The sequence below is a fragment of the Dama dama genome, chromosome 18 (genome assembly GCF_033118175.1).
Source record: "Dama dama isolate Ldn47 chromosome 18, ASM3311817v1, whole genome shotgun sequence".
Taxonomy (NCBI): domain Eukaryota; kingdom Metazoa; phylum Chordata; class Mammalia; order Artiodactyla; family Cervidae; genus Dama; species Dama dama.
In genome coordinates, this window is record NC_083698.1 from 10,080,776 (window position 1) to 10,105,031 (window position 24,256).

Here is a 24,256-nt window from a genome sequence, read left to right on the forward strand (position 1 = left end):
ATTTCTTACTCTTCTCTATGTTAATATACTGGCAGCCTGCTTATCACTGACTGCCTTCCATGTCGGACCCTGTGAAGTCATGGAAGGGGCTCTGTGAGAGAACAGGGACTCTGTATGGTTCCTTGTGTCTTAACACAAGACCGTGAGCATAGTAAGCTTTCAAAAAGTGTTTGTTGAATGTATTGAATGAGTGAATGATTATGTTTCCTTTTTTTTCAGACCAATTGGGATCATCTGTTATTTTTTTTTCCTTCTGAATGCACATTTAAAATAGCTTTTACCTATTAATTCATTTTTATATCCTTTCTTAAGATGACTTATATGAAGAATGGTTAATCTTATTAGGAATGGAGAGGAGCTTTGTATTCCGGATATGTGTGAATACAGATGTTTTCTACTATTCACCTTTTAGAAAAGTTCTTTTACAGACTAATCTACTTCTTCATTTTTTTTCTTTACAGTAGCACATTATTTAATGGGTAAATAGTTGCAGTTTAAATAGCGATGTGTTTACAGTCAATGAAATATCTTCATAATGATCCAGAATGTTCTATAAGTGTATTTTCATTAAAAAAAAATCTTGATTATGTGAAAGGATTACAAAAAATAATTCTGAAACAAAAGACTTGTAAATCTTTTGTTTACAAAGATCTAAAAAACTAAAATTTAAAAAACTCTAAATCGAGGAGTTAGAATCTAAATTGATGTTTTTTTTTCTCTTTGATATGTGTGTGTGCTTGTTTTTCTGACTGTCCATTATTTAAACTAATTTCTCTTGTAAATTAAGACAGATACACTGAGTTCTTAGATAATAAAGAAATGATGTAGATAGTTCCATTAGAGTAAATTTGTCATTTTTTTCCTACTGTAGTTAATGTGTTTTCTCTTGAATTCTGGTGTCCTCACTGGTACCAGTTTAAAATGCATAGCAGTTCCATAAAGTAGAGATGGCTCCTGAATGCTTATTTGGAAAAAGCAAATAGCCTGTTTTGACAACTTCTGCAGAAGAGCATTTTTTATAGATCTGCTTCTTTCCCTGTTATTTCCTTTTAAAAAGAAACACAATTCAGTACTCATTATTGGGTGTTATTTGATTCAGCCCATCTCCCATGCACCTTGCAAACACATGAACAAGTTTATAAATGCAGAAATTTTGGGTTTTGGATGTTTTTATGTAACTGTATCATATGTGTAGAGGAAAAAGAAAGGAACACTGGCATCTCCCAAAGGAAGGAATGAGGAGGATGTGTTCTTGGCACTTTGAGACTGCTGAGCTCTGATGTGGTGATAAAGAAATGTTCTTGGCCTCCAGCAGCAGATTTCACAGGGCTAGGATCCAGGGTAACGGGGAGTGTCTTCCACATTTTATTCTTGTTTGTTTGTGTTTTACTTTTGCTACATGTGTATAATATGCTTATGAAAAGAACCCCACTTTTTCTCAGAATATAGTCTTTTGTCTTATTACACCTAAGCCTTTTTGAAGAAATTGTTCTAAATAGAATCTCCAAGAGATGAGGAACTGTGTTGGGTATGTGTACAGTGTCACTATACACATAGAAGAGTTCAGGAGCTCCATGAATATAAGGCAAACCATAAAATAGAATGACGTGAGAAGTCTTTATAGGGATTTTTTTTCCTTTTTTAATCAGTGCCATCCTGTAGTACTTTCCAAGATGGTATAACTGTTCTATATCAGCGCTGTCCAGTATACTAGTCACTAGCTACAAATAACTGTTGAGTACTTGAGGCATGGCCGATATGACTAAGGAATGTAATATTTCATTTAAAATATTTTGGTAAAGTATTTCTATGGTTTCTTAATTAGAGACTAACAGATTTTAATTTTGTGCTATTTAATTTTTTTTCTTCTCAGGTAAATATATGCAGATGATGAACATTCTTAAGCCAATTGCTTTTGATGTTATCCATTTCATGTCTCAGCTCTTTGATTATTACTTGTATGCAATATATACCTTTTTTGGTCGGAATGATTCGGTAAGTTAGTCTTTTGGGGGAGGAGTCTTTCTTTTAAAATTTGTTTTTGTAAATGTAAAGTTCATTCTCTCTGTATAAAATACACAAATAACATTATTTTGAAAATTACCCATCCAAAATGCAACAGAATTATTGATACCAGCTTTTTGTATGCCCAGTTGCCTTGTTTAAAATATTAATTTTAAGCTGTGATATAATAGACATATTGTATATTATTCACATTTTTGGCAGAAAAAGTGCAGCATCTCTTTCTAACTTTTATGTATTTTGGCAGTGAAAATGTGCATGTTGCTTTGTTTAAATCTGTCTTGGTGTATATTTATTACAATAAATGAAACATTTTAAATATTGGCTAACAACCGTAGGCACTGTACCTTCAGAAGATAGTGGCAAATATTTTTTAAAATAATATGAAAATCTTTGAACTGAACCATCTGCCTGCGATAGATTTAATATTTCCTGTACCTCCTTTATGTGCTTACAAAGATCTTGTTGAGTTTTATCTTTTTCTACTCCTAAGGAGAACAGCACAGTATTAAGCAGGTAACTGATCTGATATTTGGGAATTCCTAGATTTTTGACAGACTTTTTTTTTTTAATAAAAGCATAGCATTGGGTTTTATGAACATATCCTCATATTAATTTTTCACATACAATATTTTGTACCTTTTCGAAAACTTGTGGGTTTTAATGGACGACTATATTTGTCACACAGAATGCTCATTTTCTCAGTGGTCACAAGTGTATCAAAGACGTGATCTTTTAATATAGGATCTGAATTTGCTGTGTTCTTTACTCTGCAAGATTAGAATACTGACATAATCAGAGACTTAAGTTGTTGTAGAGTTCATGTCACTATAAAATAGGTACTAATTCATTATACAATGCTCAATAAATATTAAAGAAGAAAGCCATTCTGGAGTTGTAGCTAATTGTTAGCATCTTTTAGTCTTTTAAAGGAGCTTGACTCTATCTTTTTTTAGACTGTGCCTCTAGAGCAGTGCCGTCCAAGAGAAGTTTTGCAATAATGGAAATGTTCTATATTTGTACTGCCCAATATGGTAACCACAAGCCACAGTGTCTTTTGAGCACTTAAACGTGACTGGTGTGATTGGGGACTGGATTTTTCATTGTACTTGATTTTAGCTGGTTTATATTTAAATTAGCCACATGTAACTTGCGACTATCATATTAGTTAAAACAGTTCTGTTCGGGCTTGAACATTTGTCAGGATAGACCATACTTCTGGGCCATGAAACATGTTCCAATGAGTTTAAAAACCATAGAAATCATATAGGATATATTTTCTGATGTCAACATAATTAAATTAGAAAGAAATAACAATAAAATGGGAAAACTGAACTATTTCAAAATTAACACACATTTAAATAAAGATTGGGTTAAATAAGAAACCACTAGAGAAATCAGAAAATATTTCAAAGTGAATGATAATGAAAACACAGTGTACCAAAATTTGTGGAGTGGAGTTAAGTCAGCACTTAAAGAGAAGCATCTGGTATTCAGCTTCACCTCTTCTTTTCCAGTCTGTTTGCCTTGTATTTTTTAGTCTGTAGGCCTCATGTAGCATATATATCTGTATGCTGGAGAAAAATTACAAAAACCTGACCTCCAGCACAACATAAAATAAAAGTGGTGAGAGTTGACATCCTTGTCCTGTTCCCTCCTCCTCCATCTCTCCAGGATGGAAAGTGTTGAGCCTTATACCATTGAGTATGATGCTAGCTATTGTATAGAGTCCTATGATCATGTTGACAAAATTCTCTTCTGTTACTGGTTTTCTGAATTGTTATTATGAAAAGATAAATTCAGTCATGAAAGAATAAATTCATGTTATCATGAAAGGATAAAGTTTCTGAATCTATTTAAGCAATCATAACTTTCTTTCCTAAAGAAATATATTAATATGATGAATTGTGTTGGTTAATTTCAAAGTAGTATTTTGGGCTATTAAACCAATCTTGTATTCCCAGGACAAACACCACTTGGTCATGAAGGAATTTGGTAATATTTTCTTGCTGTTTGTCACTAAGTCATGTCTAGCTCTTTGCAATTTCATGGACGGTAGCATGCCAGGCTTCCCTGTCCTTTACTGTCTTCTGGAATTTGCTCACACTCATGTCCATTGAGTTGCTGATGCCATCCATCCATCTCATCCTCTGTCGTCCCCTTCTCTTTCCTCAATATTTTCTTAAGAATTAAAAAAAAAAATTGTGTCCATAAAGTTTATGAGTCTGTAGTTAGGTTTTCTGTGATATCTTTGGCTTAGAAATCAGTGTAATATTAGTCTCATAAAACAATTGGGAAACATTCTTTTTTATATTTTCTGAGAGTCTATGTAGGGTTAGTACTTTTTGAAAGTTTTTATTAAATTTAACAATAACTGCTAAATATTCTGTTTCTTCTAAGGTCAATTTTTATGAGTTTGTCAAGGAATTTGTCCATCTTATCTGGTTTGGTAAATTTATTGGCATAAAATTATTCATAAAATTCTCTTATTATCCTTTTAATGTTGAAGAATCTGTAGTGTTACCATACTCTCATTCTTGATACTGAAAGTATGTATCATCTCTGTTTTGTTTTTCTGTGTCAGTGTGGCCTTTCCCATCCTTGGGTTCTTTAAGTATATGAAAATCTTTAGGCTTTACAGTTGAAAGTAGTAGTCTGGGAAGGAAATTCTGGTGAATTCTCTTCCGAAAGATTCATTAGATTGATTGATGTTAGTGTGACATGTGTAAGTAGCTCTCTTGTTCCCTTGAGGGTGAAGATTTGACTTCTTTCCTTGATATTTTGGTAATTTGGTGTTTGGAAACCCTCTGAATGCTAAGAATTTGAGTAAAAACTCATCAGATAGCTTTTCACTACTTTGAAGTTAAAACATTTGCAGGGTTCTCTCCAAAGTGATTTAACATGCTTGCCGTTGTCTTTTTCAGTTGGAATCAACAGGACTAGGTCTTAGCAGTAGTAGACTAAGAACAACTCTAAACAGGATACAAGAAAGCCTCATTGATCTGGTAAGTAATCAGTTGGAATCCATTCTTTGGGGTTATTTAAGATAGAAATTGGCCATCTAATCACTACATGTAAATGTATTTCTATACATATATTAATCTCCTGTGTTCCTAGTCCACTAATTGCCTGTAGGAAGTGAGATAGAGGTTTCTTACAGCCAGATGGAGAGAGACAGCTAGTATACCCAAAAGAATATGATACTGGTTCTGCGTGCAGTGCAAGTTCAAAGAGAAGAAAGGTTTATCTTCACAATTAATGTCTGAGAATGACTAGAGGAGGATGCTAGACTTTGAAAAGCAGGCATGGGATTAGTGAGGAAAAGGAGAAAGAATGGTATTCAAATTAAGGTTCTGAGGCTGAGCAAGGGCTTGGAGGTGGGAGCAAGCCCAGCCCAAACTGACAGGTTTTTGTGATGGGGCATCTGTTTATGCCAGAGAGTTGTGCTGCAAAGATTGTTTAAGGACTGCTCTGTAAATGTCTTTAACATTTGAGATGTTTGAGTTTAATTGGCTGTATAGTAAGGAGTCTTGATTCTTAACTGCCATGTGATGAAATGCATGTTTTAAAATGCTGTGTTAGCAAAACTGGGACTGATCCACTATAGTATTTAAGCAAACATAAGCATTTAATACAAGAAAAAAATTTTTTCTTATGCTTAGTCACTGTAGCCAGAGACGTGTGTTCTTCAGTGCTTTTCTCTGCATCCATGAATTTTCCTTTATTCCTTCACTTACCCAAATAAGCGATCACTTTTGCATAAGCTCTATATTATGAGCATACTTACTGAAGTTTTTGTAATCATTCATTCTTTTAAACAGTACTTATTTGGAATAATTATTATATGTCATGCATTACTGTAATAGTGGAAAAGTCATCAGTACACAGAGGTAATTCTCATCTTCTTGAAACTTGCATTTTATTGGGGCAGCAAGACAGATAAATATGTAAGAGTGGCAGGTCCTGGTAAGTGCCAAGTAGAAAATGAAGCAGGGTGATGGGACAGTGCTCTTCAGACAGAGAGATGAATAAAGTGAGAGAGCCATGTGTAGGTATTTTGTATGAGCACTGTTTATGCAGAGGAAATAACCTGTATCTGTCTCATCTAGTTCCCTTTAAAATTTCGAGATCTTTTTGCCCAGCACTTATTTTTAAAATATACATTCATATTCATAGCACTTACTTTAGTACACAGCATCTCTTCAATATATGTATATAAAGTAAATGAATAAACTTGAATCCTTGAGTTTGGTGTCACCTGGATTAACCTGGCTTGTTTTCTTGGTCTTGTTGCCCACTTAATCCTGATCTTCATTTGCAGAGTCAAAGCTTGTTTGACACAGTCATCAATTTTTTTTTTCTGTATCTTTTTTTTTGGTTTTGTGTAAAATCCATCATTGACTTTCAGCCCTATTGGCATTTATCTGTTTTGATTTTGCTTCTCCTCGTTTGACACTGAGTATGACCTTGACCTGAAGATCTTGTTTTCCAGATCTTAGTCCACAGCTGAATTTTTTCTTGTCTCTGGCTGAATGCCTGATGATAGATGGGCCAAAATATACCACTAGAGTCATTCATGCTGGTGTTTCTCTGGTAGCTCTGCTAGCTACTAGCTTATGATTGTCAAGCCACAGTTCCAGATCTGACCCTTGAGGTGTGGATTTAATACAGTGTGTAATGAAAGAGCATGATCTGGTAAATAGTGACCAAACTAGCTGTTCCTTAAGACAAGCTGTCACCCATCTACTATTAACAATGTGTCTGTAGCATCTGTCAGACCAGCTCTTGATGCATTGGAGACCTTTTGTCCTGGTGGTTTGTGGTTTAGTCGCTGAGTCATGTCCAACTCTTACGATCCCATGGAGTGTAACCTGTCAGGCTCCTCTGTCCATGGGATTCTCCAAGCAAGAATACTGGAGTGGGTTGCCATTTCCTACTCCAGGGGATCTTCCCAACCCAGGAATCGAACCTGGGTCTCCTGCATTGCAGGCAGATGATTTACCAACTGAGCTATGAGGGAAGCCCCTAAATTGGTATAATAGTCAATGTTATAAATGCATTTTTTTTTAAACTGGAGACAAACCCCTCCCTAATAAATAGATTTTTCCTTTGGTACCTTGTCTTTTAAAGATATTTATTTGTTTATTTTTGGCTGCACTCCGGGTCTTTATTGCTGTGCACGGGCTTCTCTAGTTGTGGCCCAGCGGGGCTGCTCTTCGCTGTGGTGTGCGGGCTTCTTGCTGCGATGCCTTCTCTTGTCACAGAGCACAGGCTCTAGGCTCACGGGCTTCCATAGCTGGGGCACGTGGGCTCAGTAGTTGTGGAATGTGGAATCTTCCCAGACCAGGGGTCAAACCCGTGTCCCCCTGCATTGGCAGTTGGACTCTCAACCACTGGGAAAGTTCCTAAAGATATCTTTTTTTAAGACCTTATTCTTCTGCACCTTGGACCAGAAGCCTATGCAGGCTGTCAATCCCCTTCAGTCTGTAAGGAGCACTGACCTTTGACAGAGTCTCTCCGGAGTCCTGACTCCTCTGATGGATAAGACTCTACAGCAGTACACCAGAAGTTTTTCTGAAAATTCCCATTAGTTTCCAGTGGTTTGCATGTTAAATTGTTACTCATACTGATAAGCATTGTTTTATTATTTTAAAAAATATATTTGTTGTTTACTAGACCTTGATCTCAGGTTTCCATAAGCTGGTATATAAATCATCTTCATTAATTTGCATCTACACTGGCAGAGAACATTAATTGGTTTCTTGCTATTCAATATATTTCTTGTCTGTTAAAACAAATTATAACCTAATCAATCTGAAACCACTGGATGGAAGTAGTATTTTTTTCTTCATATTTTTTAAGTTTTGCTTGTCTTTAAGCTGTAAAAGGCAGAATCAAATCATTGTGTTCTTTAAAACACCACCTGAAACTGTTTATCATGTAAATTCACTGTAAACTAAGAAAATTTGTTTGACACATGAAATAAAAGTCTGAAAAAAATGGCCTGATAGTGAACAAGTAGGAAAGAGGGCTGGCATAGGTGGTGGTGGTACCAGAAATGTGAATTTTTAGTTATCTACCTGGTGATGCTATAAATTGTTTGCTTTAAGACCTTTGGCCAACTTTGAATCTTTGATAAGAAAAGTTGTATTCTAAATTGATCCAGAGAAGTCCATAAATATGAATTTTCTTTGTGTTAGTACATTAGTGGCAGAAAAAGCTATAAATGTAACTTGCACTGTGAGAATAAAGATGACGGTTTCGTTTCTTAAAGTCTTCAGAGGGCTGTATATCCTTTCCTTACTCTCCTGGTGTGAGCTGAAACATAGGTCCTGTTTAGAAGCTTTTCCATTTAAGGGCGCAGTAAGCACATACCATTTGCTTATGTCATGTTGACATCTCAGTGACTTTCTTGCTCTTCTTGAGCATGTTTCCCCAAATGGGTCTGTTTTGAAGGTAGACCCATCAAGACTTGTTGATGGGTTACAAGAGGACTTTGACACTGAGAAGCGTCAAGGATGGCAGCTGACTTCTGGAGCCTGTGCCATCAGTGGGGTGGATAAGGCTAAAGAAGCCGCATGTTTCAGGAGGACATCAGGGGTTCAGTTTCAGATATGTTAAATCAGCTGAAGATGAGAGACTGGTCAGGGCTTAAATTTTGAGCTGCTGGCATGTGGATGGCATTTAACTCTGTTAGACTGGATGAAATTGTGTAGGGAGTAGAATATCAGTAAGAGAAGTGTCAGGAATTAAGGCGGGAGCACTGCTGGGTTCAGAGGTCGGGAGGAATATTCAGAGATGGATGTTCAGAGTTGACTGTTGGACTTGGCCCTAAGGATGCCAGTGGATACTTGGCTAACTCTTTTTTTTGGAGTGAAGCAGACAAACGCCTGATGGGAATGAATGGGCTTGAAAGAGAATAATAGAGTAAGAGAAGATTCTTACTGTCCTCTCCATCAGTGAAACTGAGGAGGGTCTGCTCATGCCAAGAGGCATGCCAGGAACTTAAGGTACAAAGAGGGTGAAATTGGTCCCTCCCTCGGGAACTCACGACGCTGTAAGGGGGAGCAACCACTGATAGACTGTGCTGTATGCCACATACAGGTAACACAGATAGATAATGGTAACACACGCAAATTTCTTGGGAGAGTGAGAAATTTACAGGAAAGAGGTGAATATGAGTTCACACTTAAAAAGTGAAGTAAGAGTAGGAAGACAAGGAGAAAAGAGCTCTGGAGCGTCAGTACGACCGGTGTAAGAAGCAGTCCGGTGTGACCAGATCTCAGGGTGCAGAAATCATCTGGAAACAAGACCGACAAGGTGGTAAAGGAGTGATGTCGTGGCAGCAAGTTTAGGCTTTTTCTCCACAAGGAAGGGATTGTCAGTTGCGATTTTTAAATGATGGACTGGTGTGATCACATGTCCATTTTAGAAAAATCACCTAGGTATTATTGAAAAATAAACCAGTGTGGAAAGTGGGGTAGACACAGGAGAAGCTAGAGGGACTATTAGGGGACTTTTAGAATGGGTCCGGTCAGGAATGTTGTGGGGCCTTGGTCCTGATGAAGTAATGACATGAGGCAGAAACAGACAAGAGAGTTGTCTGTTAAGGCATGATGGAGGTGAGAAGAAAGGGGGTTCAAGAGTGATTCTAAGGTTTTTTACTTGGACAGTCCAGTAGGTGGTGATTAAATAGGCACCGGAATTAAATTATTAAATATAATAGCCCAGGCAACCAATTGGTACAAAACAGTATGAAATTTTATGACTGTTTGTTTGTTTGACAATAGTGGGGTAATTTTTTTTACTTTTTAGTAGAAAGAAATAAATAATGGAGCCATGACAGTGATTAACTTGCATAGTTCCCTTATCTTGATCGTCCTGAGCGAAAACACTGTTGTTCACAAAATGATGGCTTTTAAATGCTAATTGAGTAATTAGAGATTGAAGAGAGACAGTACCTTTAGTAGAAGACAGGCTATTAAAAAAAACTAAAAGAATAAAACCATTTTCTAACTTGAAAGGTTTTATAATGTATTATCTCCATTTTCCTAAATTTATAAACCTATTATGCTCCCAGAGTTCTTTGCATTTGATGTCTCTTTTTTTCTATAAGGCAAATGTTAAGAGATTTGTGATTATAAAATTGATTTAAAAATTAATCTAGATTTACATTTTGTACACTTCTAGCTTTGTTTATATTCAAGTTTTGTGCTATAATTTTCTTCAGGGATCTTTTAAGGCTCAGCCCGCTCGTCTCTTTGGACATTCCTTTCTTTTATTTCCATCTGCCATCTTTCTGCAGATCAGTAATCTATCCGTGAAAGTGAAAGTGAAGTCGCTCAGTCATGTCCGACTCTTTGCGACCCCATAGCATGTAGCCTACCAGGCTCCTCCATCTATGGGATTTTCCGGGCAAGAGTACTGGAGTGGGTTGCCATTTCCTTCTCCAGGAGATCTTCCCAACCCAGGGACTGAACCCAGGTCTCCCGCATTGTAGGCAGATGCTTTACATTCTGAGTCACCAGGGAAATCCCAGTCTATCCGTAGACATATACAATACAGTTGATTCTATTTCAGTTTAGAACTACATTTTAGTCCTACCTTCTTGGGAATATACCAAGGTTACCTTGGTTAAAACTTCAATGTGAAAGGGTTGATCACACCACAGTTTTTTGGATTTTAACAGCTTAATCCTGGTGGGGCAGTCTCTTTTTCAACATTTACAAGTTCTTGAAAGACTTCTCACTATTGTCTCTATGAAATATTTGTCACTTCGTAAGGATTTCTTGTTTGACCACATTTAGAAAAATATTATATGGAGTTGGGTCACTTTCCTTTAGTATAACAAGGAAAGTTCTAGTAATTATGAACTATAAAAGGAGGGAAAAAAAACTGAAGTTAAGTGTAATTAACATATGCCTGAGAGCATTTTAATTATTGTTCCAGTTTTGTAACACTGTGTGGTTTATTGCTCTGAGATTTGCTATTTCAGGCTCTGTGTGTGTATGTGTGTTGTGTTTTCAGGACGTTTCAGCTGACCCCACTGCCACGCTCACAGCAGCAGAAGAGAGAAAGGAGAAGGTACCAAGTCCTCACCTCAGTCACCTAGTGGTTCTGACATCTGGGGACACATTGTATGGGTTGGCAGAAAGAGTGGTCGCCACAGAATCCTTGTAAGTTATTAAAAATCAGTTGCTTTGTCATTAAATATTGAAGAAAGATGATAAAAGTAAGCAATGTAGTCTGTATTACTTAAATTACTCAGTAGTTCTGAGAAATATGTCCTAAGTTAGAGTCCCAGTCGATTTTTAAAATTGCATGGTGGAGTTTTAGGTGTATAAATGGAAGAAGGGAAATCTTTTAAGGTTTGTTCTTTGGCAGCATGATCCTTGCTTTAAGTGAGACTTCAGAAAAACATGTTACAGCATGCTGGTACTGTTTAGTCACTCAGTTGTGTCCGGATTCTTTGTGACTGCATGGGCTGTAGCCCACCAGGCTCCTCTATCCAGGGAATTCTCCAGGCAAGAATACTGGAGTGGATTGCCATTTCCTTCTCCAGGGGATCTTCCTGACCCAGCGATCAAACCTGTGTCTCATGCTTTGGCAGGCGGATTCTTTACTCTGAGCCCCCAGGGCAGCCCATGTTATAGTATATTTCTTTATATTTTCCCATTGAATTATGATTCTAGAGAAACTGTAGTTACACTGTCAATTTAGTATTAAATTTAGTCGATCCTTGACCTTTGTAAATCACCAAGTTCTTTAATAAAATTAAACTGTATAACTTCTTCCATAACATGTGGGCATGACTGAGCAACTGAGCATACAGTCAGACAGAATACTCTGAGTTTTTGTGTATATAACAAAAGGTAGGGAAAGATAGAATGACTGCCAGCAGTCTTCCAGCTGAGTGACTCCCATTCATGCACACCAGCCTCCTGCCCTGAAGTTCATGTGTATGCCTCAGCCAAGTTTATTTCATGTTATGAATGTTTGGGTTATTTTTGAAAAGCACCAGGCATCAAATCTGTGAATTCATGGGTCTGCTGTGTGTAATTTACATGGGACCTTTGAAAGAAATCCTTTCAAAAAATACCATTGTATTCTTTTTTCTATCTTTTGCGTTGTCACTGCTCATATCTTACATGCAAAGCAGCGTAACTGTATACCTTGTAGTAACCAGCTTAGCTCCCTTGAAGTCACACTTCTTTCACATCAACTCACGTTCAGCGGTAACTCAGCATTAATTCTTGTGTGAATTGTAAATGAGTGTGTCAAGTGGCCATGCACGGTCATTCTTTAAAATGGAAAATAACTTTGTTAAACTTTTGGTCAGAGATCTTAAAGATTAGTTACACAAAAGTATTGACAGGCTCTAATCCTGTGTTTTGTTTACATGGTGGGTTCTTCATTCCCTTTAGGGTATTCTTGGCTGAACAGTTTGAGTTCCTTCAGCCCCATCTGGATGCTGTGATGCCTGCGGTCAAAAAGCCCTTTCTTCAGCAGTTTTATTCTCAGGTCAGACGTCTGGTGTATCCTTTCGACTGTGAGCAAGATAAGACTGTCACGTGTTGTTTATTTTTTTATTTTTTGCTAATGATCAGTGTCTCAACTTCAGGAGAGCTGGATTAGAGTATTTGTTTATTCATTCATGAATTCCTGTATTAACTAGATACTTATTGAACTCCTCATATAACGTTTAGTCTCGTGAGAGCCAGTTAAAACTGTATTACACACTAACATATGGAAAATAGACAGCCAGTGGGAATTTGCTGTACCACTCAGGGAACTTAGACCAGGGCTCTGTGACCCCCTGGTGGATGGGTTGGGAGGTGGGAGGGAGGCTCAGCAGGGAGGGGGCATGTGTATACCTGTGGCTGATATTTGCAGATGTATGACAGAAACCAACACAATATTGTAATTATCCTTCAATTATAAATAAAGAAAAAAACCCTATTACAATAAACTATAGTTCTGGGAAAGAAACAGGGCAGGGTATTTAACTTTGACTAGAGATGGGGTGGGTATAATTGGCAGAGAAATGCTGTCTCGAGGAAGTGATGTTTAAACTGGACCAAATAGAAAGAGATTGAGTCAGGAGTACATATATATTTTTTAATCTGTGCTTTTGATATACTTTCATTGTAGGTTTATATAATTTAATTTTTATTTTTAAAAGTTCTACAATTTGTTTTATATTGGAGGATAATTGCTTTATAATGTTGCATTGGTTTCTGCCATACAACACAAATCGCCCTTACGGGGTATATTTCGACTGAGGCAGTGGCCTATATGAAGACCCACAGGTGGGAGAGAGGCATGGTGGAGCTGAGGAAGATCCAGATTCTTAGACAAGGGCAAAGGGGCGGTGATGAGAAAGATGGCTGGAGTGAGTAAGCTAAAGTTACGTGACATCCAGCGCTCCCAGCTGGGAGCTGGACATTGCTCCAAGGGTGCTGAGAAGCTGCTGGAGGACTTCAGAGAGGTGATGAGTAGCACAGTGAGGTGTGTGTTTTGGAAAGAGAGCTTTGGGGGTGGTGTGGAGAACGGACTTTAGATGGCGAACCTAAAGACAGGAGACCAGCTTGAAGACTTTTGGACCACTTCAGGTAAGAGATGATCGGATCTTGAGTTGCAGTGTGGGAATCGGAATGGAAAAGGAGAAAAGCAAAAGAATTTGAGAAATATTTGCTCATCTCCATGAAAATCTGTAGTTTTACTGTTGTATTGTCAGTGGACTGAAGCATATTGAATGTCTCAAAATTATATGTTTTGAGTAAGATCTTTGCCCACAAGTTAAAGTATTTTCATAATTTTTATCTCCAAATGTATAGTGTTTTATTTTCAGATACGAAGTATACTAGAAATGGGGGCAAAATAGTTTTTATAAATTTGATACTTTTAGAAAAAGTTTGTTTTTCTGTGAAATTTATTTCAGACAGTCTCAACGGCCAGTGAACTACGCAAACCAATTTACTGGATTGTAGCTGGTAAAGCCATTGATTATGAACAGATGCTGCTCCTAATGGCTAATGTGAAATGGGATGTAAAAGAAATTATGTCACAGCACAACATATATGTAGATACACTGTTAAAGGCAAGTATTCTGGGAAACACCTTTGTTAAAGATGTTTATAGTATGGAACTATTCCTGTAATTGCAGTCACTCTAAAGTCGTGAGATTATGGTTTTTACCATATTCGAGCATTTTTGTGATATTGGGTTGGGTTTGGATTTCCTTCCAAATTTTGTGTTCTTTTAGACCCAAGAATACTTTGCAGATTTTGTCTTTGCTCACAAGTTTCCCATTTTGAGTTAGAGTTTGTTTAATGTGTCTTGGCTGCCTTTCATATTACATAATCTCGATAGCCATGGCTGTAGAGACAAGAAGACATTTCTATAGGTGTATTTATATTCATTGGCAAGAGATCATACTCCTGGCTATTCTAGTTGGTTTTTCCCAGAAATCACGTTAACTTTTGCTATGGGTTATGCAAACATCATTGTGTTTAATGACTTACATTTATAAGTGTTCTGAAAAGAAGTATAGTTGTTGTTTTTTTTCATTTATATATCAAGAAATATTTACAAATCATCTGACATGTGTCGAACACTGGTCTAGCTGCTAGCAATATAGTTAGTTTTGAATTAAGGAGCTTAATGTGCCATCAGGGTATTTATATGCTACAGCAGGGACAACAGTAAAGAGATACATAATATATAATGTATCAGGTGGTGAATAGTCTTGTGAAAAAATAACCAGCAGAAGAGGGATAGAGAGTGGCAGAGTGTTGTGGGGGAGGAATACCATATATTTCCTTGTGGTCAAAGAAGGACTCAAAAGTGATGATGAGAGGCCTGAAGGAAGTGAGGCAATGAACCACCATCATGTCTGAGGTGAGGAAAGCTTAACTGAGAAAAGGAAAACAGCTTTCAGAAAAGTGTTACTATTCATATTTGTCAGCGAAAAGAAAGTTGGCCCTTCCTGGCTCCCTATTTATCTCATTTACTCAAACATTCTTACCTACTTCATCCAAGGCAGTCAATAATAGCCTGGAATACTTGAGAACCAGTCAACAAACCCAGAGATCAAAGCAGAGATAGCAGCCGAATTCATCTGGGGTGCCAACTCCCAGCGTGTGTAGGATTGTTCTGGAGGGCTGGGTTGAGGACTTGAAGACTGTCCTCAGAGTCAGGGAACTAGGGGTGCCGAGATCAGTTAAAAGTGTCCAGGTGTTAGCACAAGATCTGCACGTGCTCGATAATTGCAACCCTGGAAGGACTTTGATTTCTCGAGCACCCAGGAGACTTCAGCTGGGAATTTTAATATGGGATATAAAAGATACATGTAATTTATAATCACACTTTTTTGAACGGTTCTATTTTTGAAAAGTTGATTCTGTTTTTTAAAACCTGCTAATTATAGTACTTGGGCTTCCTTAAGATGGCTCAGCGGTAAAGAATCCACCTGTCAATGCAGGAGACTTGGGTTCCCTGGGTCGGGAAGATCCCCCGGAGGGTGAAAATGGCAACCCACTCCAGTATTCTTACCTGGAGAATGCTATAGACGGAGGAGCCTGGTGGGCTGTAGTCCATTGGGCTGCAAAGAGTTGGACACAACTTAGCACTAAACAACAACAATTACATTACTTATGGAGATGCAAGAAAAAAGAGACTTCTGCCCTCAGCAAATATATATATATATATATATATATATTAGAAAGAGACTATTTGCTTCAATTAGTCTTAATTTCAAGAAATATTATAAGGAAGAGCCAGTGTTACTGAGATTATTAACCTGAACTCAAGTTTCAACGGTTTAAGACTTTCTCTCATAAGGGAACTTTTATGATGAATTTTGTTTTTTTTGTTACTTTCCCAAGTCCAAACCTTTAGGTAAAAGCAGTCTGCATTTGTTGCCCCAAATGGATCATAAGTAAAATGAAATAATTTTATTATTCATGTAACAATAAGCATTCTTGAAGATTGGATTTAGCAATGAGTAGAATGGCATTTTATATAATAAGCATATAAATTTATCTTTAAAATATTAATAAAAAGTATTGTGACTTTTAAAATCTAAAGCAGCTTTCACTGTAGTGAAGCATAAATCTGGTAGCAAATACTATTGGTTCTGCTAGATTCATGAAATGAAAAAAGGGGAAGAGCAATTACTTATTTACTTTGATTTTCAAAAGTAAGCTTAATGGATTGAAGACCCACTTCTTTCTCATAAATAATTAAAACTTGTCAAAGAATTAATCATCAAAAAAATTGTGATCTAGGAAGTAGCTAAGGATAACACAACCATCATGTAATAGTAGCTTCACTGGTGATGATCAGATTAGATTTTTTTTCTAACCTGTGTGTTATTTGAACACATTGTCAGTCTTGACTTGTTCCGTATTGCATAGCTTCTTTATTGAGGAAACTTAAGGAAAAAAATACTGTTTTAAGGGCTGTTAAATTTATTTGAACTGTATTGTCAAGAAAGAATCAACAGCATTTACTTTTGTTAATGAACATATTTAGATGATAATAGTCCAAAGAAATCAGAAATATAAATTTATTGAAGGGTGAGCCATCTGCTGTTTTCATGTTGTTAGAATTGTCTAAATTATATATGTTTTTATTTTTAGGAAAGTAGTATTATAAAAGGTACTGATGAGTAATAAAAATGTTCAGTTTTTCTATAGGTAATGAGATAAATTGGAGCTTTTTTGGTGCTGAAAATTTACAGCTATTATATGACTTGACTCTTTCAGTATGTAATCATTTATTGACACTTACTTTAAAAGAATGTTTAGGAAAGAGAATAATTTATCAGACTGCTCTCTAACAAGTATAGCTACAAATTACAAATAGTTTACTCTGAGTTGAAAGCTCATTAAAACATTGTTTTTAAAAATCTGGGTCTCTTGAAGATATTTTTAAAGACATACTAGTTATTAAGCCTTTTAATTCATACTGACAGTCATAGAAAATTTGAGATGTAGAAACATTTGAATATTGTTTAATCAGTTAATGGCACTTACTTCTTTTGAGAGGAAATGTAGTGTGCTCTATATTACAACATGATTAGTCAATTTCATATACTTCACAGTAAGTCCAAATTAGCTTGGTCTTTATCTCTTTTTGTTTTACTTGATTTCATTCTGAGTCTTTTAGGTTTTTTTTGCCTCTAAGATGGGAAAGCATTATGATTGTATTCACAAATGGCTATGATTTTTCTTAGGAATTTGAGCAGTTTAACATGCGGTTAAATGAAGTTTCTAAGAGAGTTCGGATACCCTTGCCTGTGTCTAATATACTTTGGGAACATTGTATACGCCTGGCTAATAGAACTATTGTGGAAGGGTAAGTTTTCCATGAAAGCATATCTGATTCTTCAGTCATAATATATGAATAACATTATGTGTTATCACCAACAGATGCAGAGAATAGATAAGAGATAGTGATAAATGTCAGACAGTCTCATTATAATAATTCAGAGACCTTAAATCCCACTATGTCCCTTTTTTTCTTTCTGTTGACTTAGAATCAACTAGTTGAGGAGTGAGGAATGTACCAGCTAATGGTTATCTGAAAGTTAAACTATTATTACCAAATATAATTATGCTGATGATTATTATACATCCTGTTCATTGATTACTATTTGTCATTTATTGGACCAAGCCCTTCAAGCCCTTCACAGGATTCTATCACCAAATCCTAACATAAACTCTTTTTGGTAGTACTGTTCTCTGTTTTGTCAACAGAAAGATAGCCTTGCCCAAGAAAATCAAGGCTACAGAGGTTAAGTAACTTTTCCAAGTTCACCCAGTCTTTGAAATGCAGAGAAGGCTTAATATCTCCTAATTTTCTCATGGCAAAATCAGTCCTCAAAACCACTATATCACTGCTCAGAGTATCATTATTATATCCTTGTAAACCATATAAATCTTTCATATGTTGAGTTTACAGATCAAAAGTAATTTTCCCACTTACTCAGAGGTCATGCTTACTCTGTCCATAACATCGGGAACACAAATAAGAATTAGTAATACATGTAAAATATACCTGGAAAGCAAGCTTCTATTTCAAAGACCTCTCACAGTGATCTAGAATGGCACATCAGTTGAATTTTCACACTGTCATTCATCTGATTTCCCTTCAGTTCTTATTTGTTATAGAAAAGAATGTGTCAGAAAGTGGAAGGTGACGGTGACAAGCTGACAACAGCCTTGGCATTTTGTATTGAAGTCAGCAATGCTATAAATCCCAAGATGTTTCTATATCAGCAGTCATGACTGGATTTTACTGTTAATAAATTTGTTTAATAGTAGAATAGTGACAAACAAATATTATATATTTCAATATAAACACTTTATTAAAAAATAAAAAAGCTTTATCACTTTAAATAATATAAGCTAGTCTTCTTGCAGATTTTCTTAGGGAAAGTACCTCATCTCCTCAGATTGAATTCTCCACATTTTATGTGATGGAAGGAATGAGACACTGACTTAATGAATAGTAAAATTGTACTGTTAGGGTTAACAAATGTATTCTTATTACTAGTCCACCTTAGAACATGCAGTTTTCTAGTAGTGTGGGGCCTCAGAAATAAGTCTATAAAGGTGTTTTATTATGAGAAATATGTATATACTTTCTATGCTTCTGTTTCTTAGGTTTGCTGAGTGTTTATGGGAGAGTTATTTCATTTGTTTTCTTTGCATTGAGTATTTATGTTGAACAGTTCTATGAAGCTAACTTGAGAATATTCATAGCTTAATTTTATAAGTAACTCTTGGCAGCCAGATTAACTTACATGTCAGTTTAACTTTCTTATAGATGAGTATGTTAATTGACTTTGCAGAACTCTGGCCTGGAGAACAGCAAAGAACCTTAGCAGTTGCTTGATCTCTTTGCTTTGCAAATGAGAAAACTGAGGCCCAGATAAGTAAAATGATTGCTGAGTGACAGGGCCCAAATACAACATAGTCCTTCTGACTCAGCACTTGCGTCCTCTTTTTCTTATAGCATCTCAGCAAATGTGGGTTAGAGAAAAGTGTAATAAGTGCCTAAAGGTTTCTTTTCCTAACCATCCCATCACTTGTGTTTTTTTATTATCATGTATCTTAGATACGCCAACGTCAAGAAGTGTAGTAATGAGGGTCGTGCCTTGATGCAATTGGATTTTCAACAGTTTTTAATGAAACTTGAAAAGCTAACTGATATTAGACCCATTCCGGATAAAGAATTTGTGGAAACCTATATTAAAGCATACTACCTAACTGAGAATGACATGGAACGCTGGATCAAAGAGCACAGGGTGAGAGCTGAGAAGCAGTTAATTAAATTTTTATTCTTTGTCTTTTGTGTTGTTCTTGTGTGGTATGTTAGATAATTCAAAATCATGTGGATGAAACAGAAACTTTCTTTTTTTGGTAGCATGGACTGCTTAGGCCAGTTCTTTACCATATTCACATTGTGTCTGCGCAACACCCTTTGCCTCATCAGATCCTTTCGAGACTTTGTGAACTGTAACAGTAATTATCTGGAAAAAACAGAGTCTGAACTTTAGCTATGTTTGTCCTGCAACTGTGTTGTAGGAAAAGAGCTGAACTTCAGGACAAATACAGGAACATTGAAATGATTCTCAAGCTCAAGTCTATATATAATTTTTAGAAAGCTGGAGTGGATTGCCATTTCCTTCTCCAGAGGATCTTCTGACCGAGGGATTGAACCATGTCTTCTGCATCTCCTGCGTTGGCAGGCAGGTTCTTTACCGCTACCGCTACCCGGGATGGCATCACCAACTCGATGGACATGAGTTTGAGCAAGCTCCAGGAGTTGGTGATGGACAGGGAAGCCTGGCGTGCTGCAGCCCATGGGCTCTCAAAGGGTCAGGCATGACTGAGCAGCTGAACTGAACTGAATTGATGTATAACTTAAAGCTTCTAGCCATCAACAATGATGTCTGAACACACTGACCTGTAGTAATGTTGATTGGATTTGTTGTTTAGTTGCTAAGTCATGTCCGACTCTGTGACCCCATGGACTGTAGCCCACCAGGTGCCTCCTCTGTGGGATTTCTCCAGGCAAGAATACTGGAGTGGGTTGCCATTTCCTTCTCCAGGGGATCTTCCCAATGCAGGGATCGAACCCACGTCTTTTACATTGACAAGCAGATTCTTTACCATTGAGCCACCAGTGAAACCTAATGATTGAATATACTAATATTTATTATTTAAATAGCTCAATTTAACTTCATCCTACATTAGATTTTACCTGAAGTATAGATAAAATTGTTTTTCTTTTGTGTGAGTATATAGATATGTAGAGAAAAATACTACATGTACTAAGTGTTATTTTTGACACAGTTCAAGTCAACATGTATCACCAGAGAATGCTCAATACGAGGAGCTTTTTTATATGATTGTTATATCATTTGTCTAGTTAGGCAGTATGTGAAGATGGGTTTAATGAAAATATGGAAAGTGTTGAAATCTTCACTGAATCTTATTCCATCAGTAACTCTAGCATTCACATGCTATAAACATCATAGGTGAAAGTTTTGTAAGTTTTTATTTCATCTGACTGGATAAGGAAGTAAGGAATTATTTATATTTATCAGGCACATCCTTTCTAGTTTCAGCACTTTAGAAAAAGGAAGTGAGGTTTAGTCTGCACCATTAACCTGAATTTTGTGTTGAAGTGCCCACCATAGGGCAGTTTCAGATCTTTGACAGCAAAATAGAAACGTACATCTTTCCAGTGATTTTGATCAGTACACCAGAACTGAGAGATGTCAGCACTTTTTGTCTCATTGACCTCTGTCATTTGAGGAACAAGATGCTAGATCACATGCAGATAAACTGCTGAATGTGGCTAGAATCCATTTCATAACTTAAGCTGTTAACACTTTGGAGTTGGTATTGAGGAAGGGATTTATTTGATGTAAGAAAGATGCCCATTTTAAGGTTTCTTCTTTTGATACAGCGGGCTAACGTTTTTTTATTGTTGTTGTTCAATCTCTGAGTCGTGTTCAACTCTTTGTGACCCCATGAACTGCAGCACGCTAGGTTTCCCCTCCTTCACTATTTCCCAGAGTTTGCTCAAAGTCATGTCCATTGAGTCAGTAATGCCTTCCAACCATCTCATCCTCTGTCATCCTCTTCTCCTCCTACCTTAAATCTTTCCCAGCATCAGAGTCTTTTCCAGTGAGTCAGTTCTTCACATCAGGTGGCCAAAGTATTGGAGCTTCAACTTCAGCATCAGTCCTTCCAATGGGTATTCAGGACTGATCTCCTTTAGGATGGACTGCTTTGATCTCCTTGCAGTCCTAGGGACTCTCAAGAGTCCTCTCTAGCACCACAATTCGAAAGCATCAATTTTTTAGCACTCAGCGTTCATTATGGTCCAACTCTCATATCTGTACGTGACTACTGGCAAAACCATAGCTTTGATCATACGGACTTTTGTCAGCAAAGTGATGTCTTTGCTTTTTAATATGCTGTCTAAGTTTGTCATAGCTTAGTGTTTCAGAAGAGCTTTACTCACTGATAATTGTAATACAGTGAAATTTTCCTTTCAGCAAGATTGCCCTGTTTTCTAGAGCTCTTTCCACAATGCCTGGTGTGGTGCCTAGGTGGCACTTCCTAAATGTTGAGTCATCACTTGAGAGAATTCACCAGGTGTTGACAGGTGCTCTCAGAGATCAGACACACAAACTGAGCAGTTTGCTGAATTATTAAAAAGAACTCTTTCCTGTATTTTGAAGATGTACTATCTTTAATGTTGTCTCCAGTGAAGACATGTTCTTTTCTCATTAGATGATAGAACACAGCTCTTTCCCTTGCTGAACTCTTGGTCTTAATTCTCCAGAACCAAATCAAGATGCAGAACTTTCTCATGAGTCCTGTTCATCATGCTCATCCTGACAACTTATCTGAAATCCAGGAACTAAATCAATTTGTACAGCAAAAAAAATACTTAGACAGTTGACCGTCAGAAAACATGGATTTGAACTGTACAGGTCCACTTATATACAGTTTTCTTCAATAGTGAATATCTACATTATCCTCAGTTGGTTAAATTCTTTAACATGGAGGGACATCGGATGAGGGGGGCCAGCTATAAATTGTGTGCAAGTTTTCCACTGTGTGGAAAGCACCCCTAATCCCTGAGTTGTTCACGGATTAGCTGTGACTTCAGTTTTACTTTCTAGCTACCGTTAAGATACAAGGGTTTAAGAACCAATAATTTTCTGATCTTTGTTATTACCTTATTCATTTGTTATGTCTCAGAAGAGTTGTTCTGTGTTTGGAGACTTTTTTTTCTTTTATCTAAAATGTGTAAAATGTGCAGTGCTAGAAGCTACTTACTTAGTAGCATTTTATTATATGTACATAAGTTCTTGAAATGTCGGTGTATTTTGATAACTTGATGACAAAGACCGTCACAGAAAGAGGCACAGTGTGTGACCTTAAAGATAGTGAGCGTTGGCGTCTTATGTGCCACGTGAAGGGCTTCCCTGGCTCAGCGGGGCCTGACAGTGCAGGAGATGCAGGTTCATTCCGTGGTTTGGGAAGATCCCCTGGAGAAGGAAATGGCAACCCACTCCAGTATTCTTGCCTGGAGAATTCCATGGATAGAGGAGCCTGATGGGCTACGGTCCATGGAGTCACAGAGTCAGAAACAACTAGTGACTGAGCATCATTACATGCACGTGCCATATTAAAAAGATTCTGGTGGTTCCTGTTTCAAATTCATGCTGTAGATGCTCTTATTCCCTTATTACAACTCTGTAACCAGTTTGTTTTCCATGTCTCAGTTATAATTTCCACTGCTTTCCACTGATTTGTAGTGCTCAGTAATTACCCACTGAGTCCTGATTATCTATCTGCCTGTTCTTTTTCTGCATTGATCACACACATGTGTATCAGTTTACTAAATTCAAATCTTCTTTTTTTGAGCAGGAGTATTCAACAAAGCAGCTGACCAACCTGGTAAATGTTTGCCTGGGATCCCACATCAATAAGAAAGCAAGACAAAAACTTCTCTCAGCTATAGATGATATAGACAGACCCAAAAGATAATGAACGCAGTTCTTTTTCCTCGGTGGCCCTGATGGTCTCTCAGCGCGCGTGACATGAAAGCCCGTTTTTCACGCGCTGCCGACAGCCGTCCTAAGAAAACTGTGCATGCTCTTTGCAGCTGAAAGTGGAAAACACTGAAGTTTATGTGGTCTTTGCAAATGATTTTTATATGCCGTGATCTCAGCTCTTCAATTTTTGGTCTCATTTGTTGTATTCCTTTCTTGAAATGATATTGCCTCATCGTAACTATTGTTACATGACTACAGTTACGCATTTTACTGAAGAATGTACTCTAAGTATATGATCAGAAGGAACAGTGACAGTACACTCACGGGCGCTTTCGGAGAATGAATTTATGTTGGCATTTTTCTACCCTCAAATTTACTTCTTAATAAGTGTAATACAAGAGGGTTAATGTGTAATGTCTCTTAATTATGAACACTGCATGACAGTTGAAAAGTACATGTAAGCTAAATAGTTGAAAAATCAGTATGCTCTCTGTGTTTTTAAATGTCAATATTTCTGTTAGAGTTAATGACACAGTGATCATAAATGATGAAATTTAATAAATATTATACTCTAACATGATCAAATGAGACTGCGTTTTGGTATTTTTTCACAGCAGACAGATTGCATGAAAGTATAATGGAATTCCTTTTTTTTTTTTTAACCGTGTTCTAATTTTAATGGTCTTGTATCCTGAAATCAGTGTGAGAAGTAATTTCATTGGGTAAACCTCTTCAGCACCTGAGTGGCCAGCAGAATGGTGATTGTGGGACTTCCTTCTTCCCTCCCTCCCTTTTTTTCTTTTTAAATAATGGACTTCTTTTTTTTTTTTTTTTCTCCTGTAAGCTTTGTTCTCTTTGAATTTAACTTTTGTCTTAGAACAGCAAAACCTGGCTTAGGTGATTCAGGGAAAGAATCGCCAGTTAGTCAGGCATAGGTATAGGATCGTATGTCCGCCATTCTTAAGTATCTGCTTCGTATCACAGATACAGTGTCAGTTAGCCGGTGATAAACTTTGGAACTAAGTTAGTTTTGAGTAACTGTGTCCTGTTACTCTGAAATCTTCTTTGAAGCTAAGGATCTTCTACCGTCACATATGACATGAAAATCAATTGCCTGTGCACTCCTGCCAGCTGTCTGCTAAG

At 37.0% G+C, this 24,256-nt stretch overlaps 1 protein-coding gene across 1 annotated transcript in view; it reads left to right on the forward strand.

Moving 5' to 3' along the window:
- The window catches only part of VPS50 (VPS50 subunit of EARP/GARPII complex), a 120,683-nt gene extending 96,991 nt beyond the window's left edge, over positions 1-23,692 (forward strand). Inside the window, exons 21-28 of the mRNA XM_061164911.1 lie at positions 1,874-1,995; positions 4,947-5,027; positions 11,050-11,198; positions 12,447-12,543; positions 13,964-14,122; positions 17,261-17,382; positions 19,147-19,336; positions 22,986-23,692. Coding sequence (XP_061020894.1) covers positions 1,874-1,995; positions 4,947-5,027; positions 11,050-11,198; positions 12,447-12,543; positions 13,964-14,122; positions 17,261-17,382; positions 19,147-19,336; positions 22,986-23,105 — 1,040 coding nt within the window. The 3' untranslated portion in view covers positions 23,106-23,692. The remainder of the gene's footprint in view (positions 1-1,873; positions 1,996-4,946; positions 5,028-11,049; positions 11,199-12,446; positions 12,544-13,963; positions 14,123-17,260; positions 17,383-19,146; positions 19,337-22,985) is intronic.
- Positions 23,693-24,256: the final 564 nt, after the last annotated feature.